Raw genomic sequence first — 20,395 nt, 5'->3', positions numbered from 1 at the left:
CTTCATTCACTTCCATTTTTCCTTTCTAAGACTGCCTGTGTGTATTTCTTCTGGCATACTCTGAAGCAGGAAAATAGATTCCCTCCCTGATAGAAAGTGTAAATAAATTAAGTCCATTCCAAAAGTTAATGTAATGCTTCTAAAACCCACTGTCTCAATGGACAAATTTAGTTCAACATACCAGCTTTTTATCCTAATGTTTCAGGACCTCTGTGCCATAACTGCTGAGACAATACCACCTCTGCGACTCATGACTTGCATAGAACAAGTAGAGAGGGATTTAGGGATTTATTGTTCATTTTTCCTTCCTAATGAAAGAAACTAGAGGCCAGCATAAGATAGTGGGAGCCAAGTACCAAAAAAGCAATTGGAAAACGTTTCTTCATGTAATCTAAGACTGGTAGAACTTCTTGCTGAAACAGGTTCTGAATGTGAGGAGCTTACAGATTCTCATCTTCCCCTGAGTACTTCTTACTCACAGGGAGGTTGGATAACTCCCTGCAGAGAAATCTTTATGGGATTGCTAAACAGAGAAACCACAGCAGGTTCAGGAAATCTCCGACCTGACCCTATTGAGTGAGGCAGTGGTAGGAGAAATGTTCTGTATGCTTCGCTTGCTCTTTCATTCCTGGGTGTCTGTGGGGCTGCTGAGGGAGGCAGAGCACCAGATCACAGATCACTGAATATTCTGAGCTGAGAGGACCCCGCAAGGATCATCAAGTCTGACTCTCAGATGGTTTTGGCCTTTGGTCTGAACCAGAATAGTTATCCATGTGTGCTTGTTACTGGTATCACAAAAGCCATTGAACTCAGTGAGACTATGAAAGGACCCCTTTGGGATCAAGAGGGAGTCTCACTGTCTGTGAGAGCAGTCAGCCTTGTCTCTTGTCCATGAATGGCTCCATCCAGGGCCCTTATACTCAGAATGTCTACTTAGGTAATCCCTGGGCAGACTGCCCTTTGCTGGGATAAAAAGATCTCTCTCCACGGAGCACAATATCTCAGATTTGTTCCTTTGTTTCAGCCCAGCACTCTTTCCATTAAATCATGATCTGTTTTTCTCTGATGCCTTTGCATGAAAGAGTAATAGTAGCAGCTGGTGAATAGGGACACGCAAAAGCCATCTGTGATCATTCACAGGGTAGCAATTTTTATTTCCCTAATATTTTCTTGCTTCTCTGAGCTTTGGCTTTAAGTGTGGGATGCTGCATATTCTGATTTTTCCCATTTTCCCATGTTCTGGTCAATCAGCAGTACTGAAATAATCTTTATAACTTCTTTGTGAAAGGTTTTCCCTTTTCTTATTGTATTTATTGGGTTCATTCGGATTTTAAGTACTGCCATCTCCAAGTTCAGAGCATTTCACTGTTACTGCTGGAAGTGCCTTTCATCAGCATAAACAAGTGTTTTGAGAACCATATCCAGCTTCAAAACAGCACGGTGCAAATTCTTGCTAGAGCACTGATCTGTGAATTCCAGGTATTTTATGGCTCACAAGAGCTGTGGGCTGGCAAATTGCTACCCAAAAAAATAAAAAGTAAGAAACCTACAGAAATCTACATTTCCAAACGTGTGAAGGATTTTATCAAGATGGAAAAGGGAGTAAGGAGCAAATGAAGTGCTTTGCAGGATAAACTTCCAGCTGCAGACTTAAAAAAGAAGGATTCTGCAAATGCCGGTTTGGAATTGGATTGCAGGTCAGTTTTTCTGGGGCTCATTCAGCTCACAAGTTTGTTTCCTGCAATCTTCTGTAACCTTTTGTGTCTTACATTCTTGTAGTGTCTAGGGTAGTTACTTCGTCTTGCTATCATAGTTCCACCTATAAAAAGTGCCCTGTAATGCCTGGTTGGATTGGCAGAGCACTGTGTTTTTGCTAAACAGCTTTAATATTATTGCTGAACAGCCTTCATTAAAATTAACTGAAGTAGTTACTGGTAGTCCAGAAATAAAGCATGTAGGAAAAAAAGTCCAAGCTCTCCAGAGTTTTGATAGGAAAACAGAGAATTTCAAATAAGGACAAAAACACAGGGGAATTTTCAATCTGAATGATAACTACCTTGGGCCAGAGGAGCTGGTGGCTCCCTTGACATCATCTCCCTTAGTGGAAGTGTTTACTGGGGACTATGAGCATCTGGCAGGAGCTGCTCAGTGCTTTCTGGGATCCAGCCCTGGATCTGGAGATCTCAGAGGAGCAGTTGTTTGGGTGAGATTTCCTGGGTCTCAGAGATATCAGGAGCATCACAAACCAGGCAGCTTCCTCCTGAAATTTATGTAGGATAGAAATTAAAGAATAAAGACAATTATTAAAGAAAAAATCAACAGAGCTCTAGTAATAGATTCAGAGGTTGTTTCTCGTTTTGAAGGGAGGTCTTATTTTAACCAAAGCGTATGGCACCTGTTAATGAACTGAACTGGGTGTCATTTATGAAAGAGTCTTGGTCAAATCCAAAGTGTGAGTGACTTCCAGCAATTCCTATAAAATAAGGATTTGCCTTATCATCAGAAGGGGTGAGAGCTGACACTGCCATAGTGTTTTAATTAAAAAAAGAAACAGGACACATTAAAAATGCAGCTACATGACCCATCAGTGCTTCTCAGACAGTTAAAAGCTTTTGGACCCTGGCTTTATTCATTTCTCATAACACCTGGATCCCACAGTCACTAGATTATGGATTACTATCCATGAGCAGAAGCTGACTGGCAAGAATCTTAAGACTTCAAATTAGAATAAAAATTCTGCTTTAAAATGATGAAATACTTTATCACATAGAGTATTTACTAAAGCAGATGTTACGATATGATGGAAATGAAAGAAGTATTAAAGTAATTATTCTAAAAGAGAAATTGAAGACACATTAACACTGTGTCTTTCAAGTGATGCAGTATGAGCTCTGGCTCTTTCTTGGGAATCGGGGAAAAACAATGTGATCAGGTGTTGGAAAGATGATATAAATAAAAATTAATTCCTGTGCAGTTCCTGGGACTAGCCCTGACAATACAGAGAATTCAAAGCATAGTTGTACATAAAAGTTTTAAGGAAGACAAATTAGAGGTTTTATCAGTGTTCGTTTGATTTTTTTCCATAGTCTCATATTTCAGAAAATTTTCCTTATCCATCAAAACTAATTCTATCGTGCAAATCATTATAACATGCAAATTTACTTCTTTGGGAACCAAGTGGGGTCCAGAGCCCAAGATATTCTGCTGTCAAAAAGGCTCTGTTAACAATCCTTTTTTTGTGCCTCGGTCTTTCAACTTGTATTTTAATGACACAATTAATGTATGTAGACCTGGCACAGCTGGCTTTAAGTACTAAAGAGAGCTGTGCTGACTGCAAATGATGTAGGAAAAAAGGCAGTGTTAACTTCAGGAGACATGATTACTTTTTAATTTGTTAAAGTGAAGAATGAAACAGAAATGCCAATTTCAGGAGGCTCTTAGTAACCAGCCACAATGTTTACCTGCTCTGACATTTTCCAAATATTACTTTTTGGTTTCCAGATTTCTGCTTACTGTGTGGCTAGTCAGTCTAGATACACTTGAAAAATTTCAGGTTTTGGAGGTAGGAGTCAGAAACTGTCTTCTGGTCATGTTTGACATTTTCTTTGCTCTTATGTATTCTTTCAAAGCTGAGTTCTGCTAATGGTTGCATGAATGCTCTGGGGTCTACCACTATACATCTGCATCACTCTGCATTACAGCAAAGGGTAGGTGACTCTGAGGGGGCTGAACAGGAACCCCTAAAAGGCACAAGACAACAAAGTTCTCCAAGTTAGTAAAGAAAAAAAATGATACAGACCCATGAGTGGGACTTCTAGTCATTGACTCGATCAGCAGCTGTAGGCTCTTCTCAAACCTAGGTATCTTCAGGGAGAAATGTATTGAAATTGTATTGTGTATTACATTCTTTGCCTGCCAGAGTAGGCAAAGAATTTCAAAGGCAGGTAAACTCCTGGCCTCTCTGACACCTCTTGTTATGTTGTTTTAGATCTTGAATGTTCTCCTTCACCTCCGTCCTTCTTCTTCTTTCTCAGTCTTGTGCCTTTCTAAGAGAACTTCCATGGCTGTTATCTCCCACTGACCTCTGACAGCCTACTTTTAGCCTCAGGGATGAGGAGCATGTAACCACTGCTTAGATGCTTTGACCAGTGTCACTGGACCTAGCAGCTGCCCTCTCTACTCCATGCTTTCCCAGGTGACCTGTGCAGCACAAGCCTGGCTGCATCAGAAGAGTGCCTATCCATACTCTTCTAGCATGAGTTCAGCTCACCCAAGCATATCCAGCACCCCTTCCTCCTCTTATGAAATTACTTTTCTCAATATTTAAGGGCAGGCATGCTGAGGAATTATCTTCCCCTCTGTCCTGCAGACTTTATAGCAGATAGGGAGTAGTTGGAGCTTCCTGGCAATTAGGGATTTTCAGCATATGTGTGCATGTTCCAGGAAGCCTATTTCTTGAATACCCAAGTGTTCATCAATGGCAAGAGGAGATCTGAGACTGATCTGAGTGCTTTAACTGGTATCCACCTGCTCAGCAGTGAGCACTCCACATTTCCCAGGAACACAGTTGATTTAGATCCCAAATGCAAGGGAATCCTGGCTGACAGCAGCAGATCTGGCTTGCCAGCAGGTTCCACATGGAAGTGTCCAGCTAGGCTGGGCCTTTCTGTTTTAAAGCTAACATGTGGAGCTCCTTCTGCTTGTTGCACCTGAGTAAGAAGCACCCAGAGTCTGTGGCAATGGGAGCTATACACAAAGTGGACAATAATGTCTTAGGGCCAGATTCTGCCACCCTTTCCCAAAATGCTTCTATTGCCTGTGAATACTAACCTTGAAAGCAAGAGGAGTAAGAAATTACAATGAATTACACTGAGTTAGGTTAAAACTTTGAAATTATCCTAAATTATCCTGTGGGGTTTAAAAGATGGTTTGAGCTGTACAAGTAGCCTCACTCCATGTCCAATAACACGGGGCTAGATGTCTTCCCCCTCTCCAGGTTTTTGATGTAGATAAATGAGCTGGCTGAACATTTCCTGGCTGTTACAGGCTAATTTGTAAAGCTAGCCAGGTGAAACACTGTATTCAAGGCTTATATTTTGCTAATGTGGTGGCAGATAAATACCTCTAGCTACGACAAAGGGGTGAGTGGAGGCAGCAGTACTGAAGCAGCTCCACTGTCAGTCACAGGCCAGGTTTGCACTGGCATAGAGTGGGTGGCAGAATTTGGCCTGGGTTGTGTAAACACCACCAAGATGTGTATATGTTTCCTGCTTCAGGTAATAATGTGCTAAGTTACTACTTTATGCACAGAGGTATGGATACCTTTTTTTATGTTTTTCCCTCCCTTCCTCCTCTTTCCGTTCTATGATCCAGACACCACTAACTGTATGGAGTTGATGACTGGCAGACTTTCCAAATGTGGTAAGAACTTCCTTCCCTTCTGCCTTTTCACCTTCCCCAGCCCCTGCTGAGCAACATAATATTGCGCCGTCCTGTCCTGTTGCACCTCCTCCCTTCCCTATCCCTGCTCCCCACGCTCTTTTCGAGGCACCCCACCCTGTAACAACCCACTATGTCTTTCACTCACCTGGAGGACACAAACACATACCCCTTTTTCTGTTCCTCCCCATCCATGCACAGATGCACAGGCTCCACCACAGCTTTCCCCTTCATGGCACAAATGTGTGGTGTTACACTTGAGATTCCCTCTCTCACTGTAACCCAGGCCAGTGATTTTCTTTTTCTTTCCTGATTTTTGTTTCCTCCTTTCTTTACTTGCTGCTGTTGATTCATGATTCTTCAGTCCCTTTTCTGCAGTGAAGCTGAATGCTGCCCTGCTAGCTGCTGTCTCCCTTGGTTTCCTGCTATTTGTTGAGAAAGGAATGCTGTGGTACTTAATTCCATTTTGCATCCACCCCCTTCTTCCTCAGATGTCCTTGGGGTATGACCCTTTTAAATTCTGCATAAGATACACTGCATATTATGTCAGACACTTGGCTAGTGGGAACTGTCATAGTTCCACTCTGGACTTGGGGAAGGATGCTGTGTCTCTAGCTGGAGGGGTAGTGAACCTACTGAAGATTTGAAATTTTGCTAGGAATAAGAAAAAGTTTCCTGCAAAACTTTCAGCTTAGCTTGCTTGGGCTTACATGAATTGTGGTTAATTTGTCCCTAGCCTTCCTCACCTCTCTGCACACATGGACTGTATTCTTTCTTTCATTACTTGTGCCTCTTCTCACTGCTCCAAATACAACAGTGGAAATACCCAAATACTAAGAGAGATTTTTTTTCCTATTATTCATGTCTTATACAGAAAGATTTTGTATAAGAACTCTCTTCTCTTTGGATTTCCATCCTGGTATCTAGGTTGAGTTCAGATATCTCTGTGAAAGGGAAGACAAGATGTTAGGGAAGTGTTCACTGAGCTGGTGCCGCTCTCCAGCTGGACCTGCAGCTGCCACACTATCTCTTCATTAACTGAAGAAAGTTGTTCTGGAATTGTTCTGGAGTCTGTAACCATAACGGGAAGTTGTCATGGTGGAGGTAATATTAGGTTTATGCATGTGTGACGGAGGCAGAATTTGGCCTGTTTCTTGTGTTTCAGGCAATTTCTTTCCCTTAAGTTCAGCTTTGCTGGCGGGAGTTTTTCCTTTGCTCTTAAAGTTCTTGGGTGACTTTTCTGATCTCACTAAGACTCATTTCAGACCTTCAGCTTCTTAAAGGCATCAGATAGCAAATCTGTCTTCTTCCTCAAGACTTTGTTTCTTGCCTGGAATCTGGTATTCACATCATACAAAAATACAAAATGCTGATTCTGCTGATTGCTTGCAAGTTAATTGAGCTATAGAGATAACCAGCCAGTGCCCTGCATTCTCTAGGAAGAGAGCATCACTGCTCACTCACAGTTCATGCAGGCCCTCCAGCTGTCACCGTGTCAGCAGCAATCCAACAAGGGACAAAGAGGACAAGGTGAAGGCCAGCAGGGAGACTGTTTTGTGGCAGCTGCAGCACAGACAGAAGACAAGGAGAGAGAAGAGACAGGATGGCCTGTAGGGGTTTAATGGAGCTGTTTCCTTTAAATCACATTCCTGTTGGTGAATCACAGTGTAAAATGTGGTGACTGCACCATGATGAATTCCACCCTCGTGTAGAGTGAAGAGCTGTTTCTTCTGCTAGAGTTCACCCATGGTTTAGGCAGGGGAGTGAAAGGGAACCATGTGAGCATTTTGCCTATTTTTGGGAAACCATTCTGTGTGGTTCTGAAGATGAGAAACCCCCGTGATGCTGACACAATGTTCATCTAGTAACAATAAATAGTGTATGAAAAACTGTATCCTCTGGGGATTTATGCCTCCTTGTTGTTCCCTATTCTGTCAGTGAGCACAGGAGGTCATTCTTGCAAAAAGAGTTAACGCTGTAGCAGGAAGAGCTAATCAGGTTCCTTAGGCCTGGCTCAGCCATTTGAAAACTGGGGTGGGAATGAGGAACTGTTTTTGCCCACTGTAAACCACTGAAGGCTGTAATTAATGGCAAGGCAAATTTGTTTAGTCATTTAAATTTTTATCATTTAAATTTTTATCTCATCTTCTGCTAACACTGGTCATCAGTCTGAGAAGTGCTTTTGCATACAGCCAGTGGCATTGAGAACAAGTTAATGTTAAACAGCCGAGGTTTGTCATAGGAGCTGTCAATATCCAAATGACACAACTGCTGCTCTATCAACCCTACCTGTGCAAACGAGAAAACTGCTGCCAACTTGTAGTATTTCACAATAGAAGAAAAGAATCTGGCTCATAATAAATTGAAATGCATGCTGGAGTGAAATATTTCCACCCATCTCAGCAGGGGAGTGGGCATTGCTGTTGTCAGAACGACTAAATTGGTTTCCATGAAGTCTGTTCATAAGATTAAATTTACCTTGTAAAAATTAAAGTATTTACATATAAAATACAGCTGTAACCTGAAAACCATCTACAGGAATGATACTTTAGCTGATCTATTCCTGTGTGTATTCTCAGCCAAATCAGTTTAGTGACAAATAAGCTTTACCATTTTATGTGCTGCTGTTAAGCCTTATAAAATGAGCACAGATGTAAAAGGACAAGCTGGATTCCATTTCTTTTGAAGCAGGATTGAGAAAACTGTTTATTACCATCTAATCTGGTATTTATGTCTATCTCACTGAAGAATAGATTGTATAATTAAGGTTCTAATAGGTTCTGCAGAGCCTTTACATTAAAAACAAAAATCAAGATAATACATAAACTGAAAAGCCCTCCAGCTTCAACCACAAAGCTGGGAATTTAAAAGCAAGTATCATTCATTGTATATTGAATACATTGGATCTGAATCAGTGATTCACACCACACAGAAGCCTATGGTGCCATTTCAGTAGTCACTGATCAGGAAAGAGCCTTCACAAATTTTAGTTCACTAACTTCAAGTCTTTAATGTAGTGAGCTGAGAATTTCTTTGGATGACTGGTTTCATGGTAGGGCCTTTGGTATGTAGCCTTTGATATAGCTTCTCTTCCCAGCCATTCCCATTTTTTTGGAGTCCTTGCCTTGGCAAGTATGTTTTGCCAAGGTGCTGGCTGCTGACAGGAACCTCTGAAAAGCCTGCCTTATCTTCCACTTTACCTTTGAGATTAACCCAGACAGACTGCAAACTTCCCAGTCTTCACACTGCCACTATTTGAGGACAAATTTTACTTCTAGATAAGGCCATCTTTGCTTGTTATTCTCCTTCTCTGATGATTCTCAATAAATTCTTCAGTTGTATCAGTGGCACAGTGGCATGGAAAGAGAGTGAAGAGAAGAGGAGGAGAAGGTTATTAGTATGGATAACTAGTGCAGCTCCAGTCAGATGATGTTAGGCACTGCACAACCATACACTCCTGCAAAATCTTGGACAATAACCCTATGCAGGCTGGAAAGAAGGCCTTGTGTTTACTTTTAAATATGTATCCTGTATTGCTGCTTATGATTGAAAACCTGGATTCCTGGCACCAGACTTAAACAAAAAGCTTTTGGAGTCCTTTTGAGCATCAGTGGCTGTCACCAAAATTATCTGGTCGAACCAGAAGCATAGCAAATCCATGACTTTCATATCTCACCAGTGTATCTCTCTCAGATCTTTTGTTTCCAGTGTTTAGGACTTGACATTTTTTCTGTGCAGAGCCATCTGATCTTGCTGGCCATGACCAGTCATCCTCTGCACACAGAGAACCACGCTGCAGTAAAAGTTTCTCTTTGTAGCTCCCAGCAAACACAGTTTGATTCATACAGACACAAGCCCATGCCCATAGTATTCCAATCTACTTGAGAAGTTAGGAATCATTTTGTAGTTTCCAACTGGTTGCATCACATTTGGGTTGCAATTGCAGCCTGTAGCTTTATGAGTGCTTATTTAGAGTCAGTTTTTGGTTTTAGTAACAGCAGCAAATACCTAGACTTGGTTCTTGGAAGTGATCCTGACCCATATTGGCATTAATTAGAGTAATCCTGCTTCTGAAAGTAGTTGTTTAATGGAACAGGAGGTTTGTGATTTGCAGTCAAAAGGTTGCAACTGTTGGCAGAAACACTGGTGTCAAAACCTGCAGAAAAAAACACAGGCTGCCCTCACAGCTGAAAGGCTCTTGTGAGCACTGCCACACCATGAGGTGATCAGAACAATGGGGTTTTATGAACATTCCTGAAAAATGTGCTGGGTCCTGGTTTTCCTGAGCATGGCTACCTCTCCAGTTCAAATTGTGATCCAGGTGAGAGACAAAGGAGAAAGACCTACCTGAGAGATCAAATATTCATTCAAATTGGGTGGATGACAACAAGTAAGCCAGTGGTTCTAAAGAGTTCAAGCCAGGTTTCTCAGTTATCCCCGCCCATTCTGTCAGTATCCTTTGCTGTCCAAAGGAATGGCTGACTCCCTACATACTGTAGTTCTGTATCTAGTGTTGTGTTGGGGAGACATTTCTTTTCCAATTCATGCCTCATGTTTTGCACTGTAGAAGAAGGTAGCCACAAAAAAGGCGGCTTGGCTAAAAGTTAATTCTGATGTATTGAACTATTTGATTAATGTCAAATCCTATTCTGACAGCTATAGTTAGATTTTTACTATGCAGTACAAGATCTCTTCCTCTTTCTCTGTAATAATGTCTAATACAGAAAAACACAGATATCTTACTCTTAATTAAAGATCACAGTACTTTATTTATGATAGCCAGTGTTCCAGGAAGCTACATGGAAATACTTGCTTGCTGTACTAAGCTAAGTTTGAGATGGCTTCCCAGAAGATGAAATCATGTTTTGAAGTGGTTTATTCAGTGGAAATGAGGAAGTAACATTTCACCAGCGTGCACAGGTCATCTGTCTCCTTAGGAACAGGTTGAAGAACTTGAAACCCATAACATAATATGTGAACATCCATCTGGCAGGAAAGATCAAAATTGTGTTATTAAATGCCAGTGCATTTCTGGTATTTTTATAGGAAAAAAGATAGGAATAAAGCTGCAGAAATCTCTTAAGAGAATGGATAGCAACAATACTGTCATTTGCTGTGGTTTTACAGCTGTGGATCATCACTTTCTCCTCTCAGCACACACTTGTGCAGGCAGATCTGTATAAAACGACAGGCAGATACAAAAAATTCATGGGCTTAAACCTTTACCAGCCAATTTGCCAGAAGAGCATGACTCCATAACCGAATCTGGCATCTCTTCATCCCACCACTATCCTTGCCTGCTCTTTCAGTGCCACCAGCTGTCCAAATGAATGTATGATTCCGTCCTCTCCATCATCATGTCTCCTTTTTTGAATGTTAACGTGGTGGTGCTGGATTGGCCAGAGCTTTTCATCAGTAACAGACACCTTTGGTTCCTGATCCCTTATTCATGCCTTAGCTCTGCTGGAGGCAGCAGCAAGGAGATGGGCCTCATCCCTTCAGGGCTTTGCTGCCTGTGTTCACCATTCCCTGACTCATTATTCCAGAGCTACCTGTCTCAGTAATACTGTGAGGAGAGGCTGAACTGGATCCCAGCTTCACTGTAGATTTATGAGAGGGAGCAAAAAAATGTGCGAGACAGAGAATGGCTATCTGGATGCTAGACACAAATATTGGGACACCCTCCTGAAGAGGAGATGGGATATTTTAGGGGAGTGAGAGCAAGAATGGGTTATAGAGCATTTAAATATCAGGTTGGTTGTTCAGGTTTGCCCAGATAAGTAGCAATTGGAAGTTCCCACTTGCCAGTGGCATGGATACCTGTGCCAATGCTGTGTCATAACTTGAGTAGTTCCTCAGTTCTGCAGTAGTTCTGGAATAGTTCTGCAGTTTGTTCCTGCAGACACTGTTTTCAGTTGGCATTTTTACTGGCAGAGTCTAAGGGCTCTGAAAAGCACCTTTCCCAGCTGCAGTTCAGGTTTCCTGCCAAGAAACTGGAGTTGTTCCCTGGACTTTCTGTCAGTAGTTAGTGGGCAGGGTGAGGCATCTGTCTGATTTGGACTTGTACAGTGCTTAGGCTGGGGCCTTTTCAGTCTAGAGGGAGACTTCTACACAGTACTGTAACTAAACAAAGAGGAATGGGCCACTCTATCTTTCTGTTATCCCTTTCACTGCATATACTCTTGGAGTGAGTTCTGTATTTTAAGTCATTTGTTTCTGAAGGCAAAAGGGACTCTGCCAGCAGAAAGCAAGGAAACAGATCAAAAAAATGCCTTGTCTTAATGAAGAGGGCTAGAACTCTATAAAAGTAGCAAAATAGATTTGAAAGAAAATGGATTGTCACCCATTAAGGAGTGCTTTAATGCTTTACCTAAAAGAAGTTGTATTTTGGTTACATGGTTCACTGCAACCATAGCTGCTATCAAAAACAGAGCAACCTAGAGATGAGAAAGACAAGGGCTAAAGAGAAAGGAATGAGTAAAGGAGAAAAACCTCAGTAGCAGAGGCAGACAAAAGACAATCGGGAAAGATGTGAAAGCAACAGGGGAAGAAGTAAGAGAAGTCAAGTTGAGAAAATATGTCTTTTCCCACTGCAGACCTGTGTTTTCTGAATCACTTTCTCCCAAAGCCCAAGATATATATGCAGAAACCCAAAGTATCCCAGGCTATACAGAAAGAAAAGGTAGAGGATAATCCCACAGATGGCATATTTGTTTTGTGCAACTTTTGTGTTCAGCACCACAAGGATTAGTGCATTAACAGAACAAAGACTTCAGTGAGATGGTTTCACAGGAGAGGGAAGTGCCTCAGGGTTTGCTTCTGTGAAGGCAATGGGCATGTTCCTATTTGCTTCAGTGAAAAGAGGGCCAAGTCCTTATCTGACTGTCTTAAAAATGTTACAAAACAGCAGACTTTAATCAGTAACTGAAGCCTCCAGGCTTGTCCTGAAGCTGCTTGTTCACCACCTGCTGTTATGTTCTGTGGAGGGCTGTGAGGGTCTTTACAAGGTCAGAGCAGGGTCTTTGCCAGGTGCATCCTTTCCTGGTTTCACTTGTGCTGCTTGGAGTGATTCCCCTTATTTTCTCCTTCCTGTCTTACCTGAGTGCTCCACTTTCACTTGGCTTCTCAAAGTGGTGACACCACTGGGGCTAGCTCAGTGTCAGACAGGCTTCCTAAGAGCAGCAGATGATATACTGAGGACTGTGAGGGTTGATACAAACTGCCTGCCCAGCTTCCTTCTATGTTTTTGTGTCTTATCTCTAGCCCTGTTTCTTCTTTTTAGTTCTTGTTATATTCAGCTCCATTGACAGTTTTGACTTCTTTCATGATATTTGGCTGTGACAGTGCTGCACACTGGTGCCCCAAACCAGTTCCTTCTCCATAAATATATTTCTCTCAGCACCCCTTCAATACATGACCCTTTCATAAGCTTCAGTGCTTGTTTTCAAACCCATTCCCTTTCCCTGTCTTGCAGCAAACAGCTCCTTAGTCTAACTCAAAATTGCACATATCCATCTCCTCCTAACAGACATAAACCTAATGCTCTGAGCCTCCCCTCCTGCCTCTGATCGTTCTCTCAGTTTCTCACCCTTTCTACCCTTTACACTTTCTTTGCTCTGTGCTGATGAACATTTGCTCTCAAGGGGAAAGAAGACCTTAGTCTGTGCATGAAACACCAGGGATGTTCTGAAGAATCACTGAGCCAAACCTTCATCCCTGTCCAGAGGAAATGGGATATCATCTCACTTTCTGAAATAAGAAAGGCAGCTTTTTTGAGGCCCCTGATGGACTTCCAGGTGTAAGAGCCTATGACACATCTTGCACTGAATGGCAATGCTAGGCATGGAAGATTGCTGAAAAACCTATTCCAATCCATCATCGCCTGCATTTTCAAGTCTTGTTTTACTGGATTTAGAACCTCAAAGGGAACTGAGAACTAACAGGAGCAACACCCTGCACCATTTTCATGCTTCCAGCATAGCTGACCCATTCTTGTGTATCTACAGAGTAAAAGCATGAGGACTCCTTGTCTATCCAAAGAGTGGTGTGAACACCAGCCCAGCATCAGTTTTTCCTTGACTTCCAGGACAGGAGGGCATTATTACCTACTATTTAATTACAAGTACAAAAGGCAAAGGAAGGAAAGGGTTAGTGAAATGGCCTGTTTTAGTTTCCAGTAGCTCTCTAAACATCCCTAAGGATTTTCATACCTCACATTAAAATTTTAACTGAAAAATGCTGATTGTAAGGAATCCAATAATGATACAGGCAGTGAAAAGCAGACTGTTAAATACTTTTGCTGCAATAAATCTCCAGGCACTTGAAAGCCGGTAGGGCATGGGGAGGAGAAAGGGTGGATGAAACATGGGCTGTGTATTTTAGTAGGATGGTTAAAAGTCCTGTATCAGGACCCAGCAAATACAAGATATATAATTTCTAAACTGTTTTACTGCTCCATTCTTGCAAGTTGTACTTTTGTCACTGTTCCTGTCTATATGAAAACAAAAAACTTTCCCAATTCCTGCAGAGCCTTGCTTACTCTGCCCTCTTCTTTCCCTCTAAGCTTGTTAAATAAGCTGCTCAGCTGAATAACTAGAGGTATTCCCCTACTCTTTTCTCCCAACCCAGCAGTCTTTTCCTCTCCAGCATTTTTTTCAGTGCTCTTTTTCATTCTCTCTGCTGACTCCATTTGCTTACAAAGATGAGGGGTCCAAAGCCACCTGAGAACCAGATCTGCCCACATTCCTGCATTCAAGGCTGAGTGTTTGCTTTCTTTTTTCTCTTTTCATTGAAAAATGGTATCCACCTAAAAGAAGTAGAAATGAATCTGAGCAGATAAAAGTGAGTCTGTGCAAAGTGTGTGCCCACAAACCTAAAACACTTTTAGGGAGGCTTCAGGAAATCTCTGACATAGAAGTCATAGATGTGGAACAGATATCCCCTTTGCCAAGCATTTGCATGCATGTGAAAGGGAGCAGGTGGAGCTCAGGGAGGCCTGAGTCCAGTGACTGAGTTTAGTGAAAGCCTTTCTCCTCTTAGTTGGAAACTGAGATACGTGCTTTGCCTGGTTGGTTGTTTGTACCCATCAGTAAGGCTTCAGTCAGTTGGGTGAATGATGCCCTTCCAGAAACTCACAGCCTGTTGCTTTTAGCTTTAGTGTAACTGAGTGACAGAACCAGGGCAAGCAGAACATTAACCACAAAGCAGCAGGCACAGAAAGTCGAAGAATTAATTAGATTAATAAGATTCTTCACTGTATTTGCCAGGCATTTGATTTTTCTCAATACCTGTTAACAAGCAGGGGAAAGCAGCCACTACCTGGTTAGGGCAGGAAAAAAAGGAGTAACACATTCAATTTTGCAAAGCACAAATACTATGTATTTCCTTTTTCTCTGTGTAAGGTGATGATATCTGTCTAGCATTTTCCATTAGAGAATAAGAAAGTACTCAACAAGCTCTTCGGTTGAATTGCTGTGCACAGAAAGTGCTTGCCTGCTGTAGTTACTGGGTTATGTTTGGAATTATTAAAGTGAAGGGAAATACATTATGATCAAGCTACCAGTGTCCACCAGTCTCCGCTATGAGGAAGCCCTTTGCCCCTGACAGAATGTTCCCATCTTGGGGATGAAAGCTTCCACTCTTCATAGCATTCTGCCACATTGGGAGGCAGGTACAAGGTGCCCATTTCTTTCCAGGAGCTGGAGATAAAAATTATTTGAATTTGATAGAACAGTAGAGGCAACAGCCTCAATATTGAAAAAACCATCATGGAGTTTTAATGATCATTAGTAGGTATAACCTCCATGGTGTACATCAGATAAAAAACACCCTCAATATCCATGTTCAAAGAGTTTAGTGTGACCCTTCCTATGTTTGATAAAGATTAATCCCCCAATCCAAGAAAATGAAAAAGGACTGGAAATTCCCAATAAAAGGGAAGTAGCTGGTCTCTTTCCCTCAGTAGCATCCCAGAGCCTTTCCTCAGGTACGACCTTCCACACACCCTCTAACACAGAAGTAGATTAAGAGCAGATGACTGTGCTTCCTGGAGGCCCACAGTGCCCAGTCCTTGTTAACACTGCAGCCTGATCTAGGGACTGGCTTAAGGAGATGCCTGTTCCAGTAGCACACACTCTGCCTCCCTCTCTGGCTCCTAACTGCACTGGAATTCATGTCAGTGCCATGGAGTGCTGTGCTGGAGAGAGAGCATAAATTCAGGATAGTGGGGTAGTAGGTCTTACCCTGCCAGGTCCCACAAACAGGCAGATGTATAACAGCCTGCTTCCATATTCAGCATCTTCATTTCCAGGTACCTGTTTAGGGAGGATCTGAAGGTGCATAGAAGCCAGCAAGTGCAAACCACAGACCACACATGCAGATGGCAACAATCATCTCAGCCATAGCTCATTTTCCAAATGATGGTTGTCTGGGACCACTCAGGTGCTTCAGGCTTAATCAAGACAAGGTGGCAAGGAGAAACTCAGAACGAAATAAAATGCCAGCAAGGAAAGCCTAATGCCTCGTGTAGACAGAGAGCTTAGCAAGGCTGCAAAGTAAATCATCAGTGGGCAGCCACATGGAAATACCCTGTGTTTGTAACAGCAGGAGTAGGATGGGATTTGCCTGTGTCCACCATAACAGTCACTGACATTTCCATATGGAGTGGCCAGGTAATGGACTGACCTATTTCAGTCACGTGGTACTGTGTCCTCCTGCCAGGTGAGAGAGCAATGCTTCCCCACTCAGGAAAAACCTAGGACCTTCCCCCTAGGTGCTTTATGCTCCCAGGTTCTTTGTTTCTGTAGGTGTCCCATCCTAAACACTCTTCCTCTTCCTGCTCATTGTCTTCATCCCCCACACACCCCCACGCACGTGGCTCTGGATCTCCTCATCGTGTTCTTCTCGTTAAAAACCCCATTGTTCATTTGTTTGTTTGTTCTCTCTCTTTCTCTCCTCTTTTTCTCTCTTTCCCTCTCGTTTTTTTTTTTTTTCCTTCTTTATTTCTTTCTTTTTTTGTCTCCTCTGTTTTGTGTACCCAGGCAGCCCATTGAGTAACTTCTTTGACGTAATTAAACAACTTTTTTCAGACGAGAAGAACGGGCAGGTGAGCCATCCCCCCGGCACGCCAACCAAGCATAGCGCAAACAGCAAGCGGAGCGATTCCGGTTCTAATGACTATGGGTCTAGAGGAGACAATAAGTACCCTGCTGGCAAAGACAAGGCAAAGATGGTCTCATCAGTCGGCCTACAAGACCAACCTTAAATAAACACATAAAAAATTAAATAACTTAGAGAGAGGAAAAAAAAAACAAAACAAAAAAAACAAAAAAAACAAAACAAAACAAAAAGAAAAAAGCAAGAAAGAATGAAAGAATATTCCTTAGCAAGCTAGACTCTAAACTAGAAGGATGTATATACCTTGCCACAACAGTACAAAACTGTCTATAGACAAATTTTGTATGAAGGAATGACTGTATATATATACATATATATATTTATATATGATATATAATATATATCTCAGAAACAAACACAAAAACAAACGAATGAAAGAATGAAAAGAAAAGAAAGAAAAGAAAAGGTAGCACAGATGACAAACCCAGTTCATCAGATCTTGGGTTGTGGTTTTTTCGATTGATTTTTTCCTCCCTTTTTTTGAATGTTTTGCTTTTTTTCTCCTTCCTGATTTTTTGGGTTTTTTTGGTTTTTTTGGCTTTTGGGTTTTTTTGGTTTTTTTGGTTTCTTTAGTTTTGTTTCTTGTTCTGTTCATGCTCTCTCTGTGTTTCTGACGACACCACTTGTTTCCGCTCTGCTACCAGGAATTATCCCGAAAAGTTAACATGTCAGCCACGGCTTCACCTTCTGTGCTCTGCGGACACTTGTTGACGGAAGGCAACCGATGTAGACTGTCCAAGGACCAGTCCTGTTTGAGGTTCCCAGCCTCCCCTCTCCCTTCAGGAAGTGGGCTTCTCCCCCACTTTTCCCCAGACACCTCCCCAGTGCACGCCTGGTGGTTTTTTTTTCTCCCCTCTCTTTTTCTTTTTTGGTGCTCCACAAGAGAGATCTGCTCAGTTGTGGGATTGCAGAGTCTGGGCTCAAAGGAGGTTGCAAATTGTTGGAGTGAATTATTTACCCTTGGCAACTTCTGTCCGCGCAGGTGAACGCAGCCCGGAGAGGGAGGGTGTGGGAAGGAGACGGGTGTAGCGGGAGCGCAGTGTTCCATGAATCCAGAGCGCGTTCTCATCAGAAACCAGCCAGGAGCAACTCAAAACTAAGCGTTGAACCAAGACAATATTGGGGAGCTTCATCACGGGATTTTCTTATCTTTTTTTTCTTTTTCTCCCCACCACCTTTTCCTTTTCTTTTGCCCCCTTTTTTTATATATACATGTATGTATGTGTGTATATTTATGTATAAATATACATACATACATATATATATATATACACACAAACTAATTGGTTTTTTTCTACTGTATCATTTTGCTTTTTAACCTGCTGGAAGGGGAAAGGAGTAAACATAGGAGGGAGAGGGGGTTCAATGAATAAACACATACAAACAAAACATTAAACCTTAGGGAAAAGGCAACTTCTGGTAGCAAAGAAGAGGGACAAGATTCTGCCAAGGACTGTCTCTCCCATCACCAGGCACAGTTGCCACTGCTGCTACTGCTGCTCCTCCTTCAACACCTTCCTCCCCACCTGTCAACTCCCTGCCACTGTGCCACCGCGCTGGGACCTTCTTCAACCAGCTGGATCCTCCACCACACCCTGCATTTAGAGGCAATTGTTGTGTTGCTAGTGCTGCATTGATATCAGTATTATTTCTTTAAGTTACCAGTTTCATTTGTTGGCTTGGGTGATTTTTTTCTTAAAAAAAAGGAAAAAAGAAAAAAAAAAAAAGAAAAAAAAAAGAAGATGAAGAGGAGGAAGAAAAGAGACTTATATTGGGTTTTATTTCCTCTGTGTGTATGTGTGTGTGTGTGCAAAATCACTGGCACTTAGTTCATCAGAGCAAGACAAGGTGGAGTCAGGGCAATGGGAGACTTAATCACGAAGCTACTGTAAACTTTAAAATTTACTGCAAGATATTTTTATAAAGTTTTTGTTTTGGTTTTGTTTGTTTTTGGTTTTTTTTTTTTTGAAGGGGAGGAGGGTGGGATTGGGTGGATGGGGACCTTTTTTTTTGTGTTTCAGTTATTAGGTCTTGGTTATTTATATATACATATATATATATTTAAAAAAATAAGCTGTTAGATATATCTTCTGTTTAATGACTGTGTAGAGGCAACATTGATTCTTATTTATTTTGCAGAGGAGGAGGAAAAAGGACACAGAAACCTTGTAAGTGTTCATTTTGTGACTTTGAGAAAGAAGAATTGCAGCCTTTTTTCCTCCTCCTCAAGAATTATGTGACCAAGTGTAACTTATTCTGGCCCAAGTTCAAAGGTTAAACAAACAAAAAAACGTGGTTTTACGCGTGGAAGACAAAACACAGTGAGAAGTATTTCTTGACTGAGATTTTAAGAATGTAGGCTTAGCATTAGTGTTCAGCTCTTTTATGACCTTCGATTGCTGCTCGTTGGGTTCCTATGGGTGTATGTTGTATCGCAAGATTTTTTTTTTAATGATAATGTTGGATGAGTTCTTTTTGTTGTTGTTGTCGTTGTTGTTTTTTTTTTTAATCATTTTACCCCTTCTTGGACCAGTTTTACTTGTACATAGGTTTGAAGATTAAAAAGAATTTTTAAAGACACAACTGGGGCAAAGACCTTTGACTTCTGCCCTGTTTCCCCATTCCCCCAAATGGGAGGGATTTATTTTAATTTTTTTTTGCTTTATTTATTTATTTATTTATTTTCCCTATTCTTAAACTTTTCTCTCTCGTATTGCTGTGTGCATGTCAGACACCAGGGGGTGATGGCTGGGGAGGGGGGGAGGCAAGGGTGCAGGAGAGGGGGGCAGTTTTAATTGCATGACATTGCTGTAAATTAGTCTCTTTTGCTTTCGTTGTCTTTCCTGCCTCTGCCCTCTCTCTACTTCTCCTCCGAGCTCCCCTCCCATCACCCCCGTCCTTCTTTTCCCTCTTTTCTCTTCCCTTGTGTATAGATTTTGATGCTTCTGTTACATTGTACCTCTACAAAAGGCTGGGATTTCAATACAAGATAATAATAATAATTTAAAAATACCTATATCAGCAAAACCCATGTGGTACAAGCAGGAAGGGGATTACTTACACAAGATATAAGAATAAATGAAAGCAATACCTCTTGTTATCCTTCCTATTTTGTACTTCGAAGACACACACGCGCGCACACACACATATACAGACACAAACTGACATTATTTAATGGTTTGAAATGGACAAAAAAATCTGATGTATCCCTTGTTAAATAACTGTGAGCAACTTTAGTTCAAAAACCAATAAATTCATTCAGTAAAGATACCAGCTGTCGAGTGTCCTGTTTATGTCCATGCAAACAAACTCCTGGCCGGTGCCAGAGCCGGTAAGTACCGTGGCACAGTGTCCTGCACCCGAGGAGCTGAGGATGGCAGCTGAAGGAAGGCAGCGTCCTCCTGGCCGTGGAACTGACACCAGGGTCTGAGGAGCAGGGACAGCTCCATAGGCCTGGCTTTCTGCAGTAAAGAAACTCCAAAAACTTAATCCAAGTTTCAGAGCAATCACACCTCCCCCGAGGTCTGGTCTGGATGGAAACCACTGTGCCAAAAACCACGACTGCTTGTGATTGTTCTCCTCTCTAACCGCAGCTTCTCGCGTTGCTTCCAGCGTTAGCTGTAGGAAGGAATTCTGCACCCTCCCTGCCTGAAACACTCAGTCCCACACATTTGAAAAGGCTGCTCAGGTACGTCCCTGGCACGTGTGGGTCCGGGGTTTGTTGTGTGTGGCTGCTGCCCCCAGCAGTTCCCTCAGGGCGCTGAGCTGGCTGGTACATCCC

The 20,395-nt window shown here is 42.0% G+C and overlaps 1 protein-coding gene across 1 annotated transcript in view; it reads left to right on the top strand.

The window, feature by feature from the left end:
• BRSK2 (BR serine/threonine kinase 2) overlaps positions 1 to 19,884 on the top strand; it is a 302,815-nt gene extending 282,931 nt beyond the window's left edge. The window contains 5 exon segments of the mRNA XM_056493648.1: positions 5,374 to 5,421; positions 16,479 to 16,543; positions 17,259 to 17,453; positions 17,455 to 17,620; positions 17,623 to 19,884. Of these exon segments, the coding sequence (XP_056349623.1) occupies positions 5,374 to 5,421; positions 16,479 to 16,543; positions 17,259 to 17,453; positions 17,455 to 17,620; positions 17,623 to 17,714 (566 nt within the window). The 3' untranslated portion in view covers positions 17,715 to 19,884.
• Positions 19,885 to 20,395: the final 511 nt, after the last annotated feature.

Source organism: Oenanthe melanoleuca, chromosome 5, assembly GCF_029582105.1.
Source record: "Oenanthe melanoleuca isolate GR-GAL-2019-014 chromosome 5, OMel1.0, whole genome shotgun sequence".
NCBI classification, from domain to species: Eukaryota; Metazoa; Chordata; class Aves; order Passeriformes; family Muscicapidae; genus Oenanthe; species Oenanthe melanoleuca.
The sequence above is the reverse complement of the archived record's forward strand: the minus strand, read 5'-3'. Positions and strand labels throughout refer to the sequence as shown.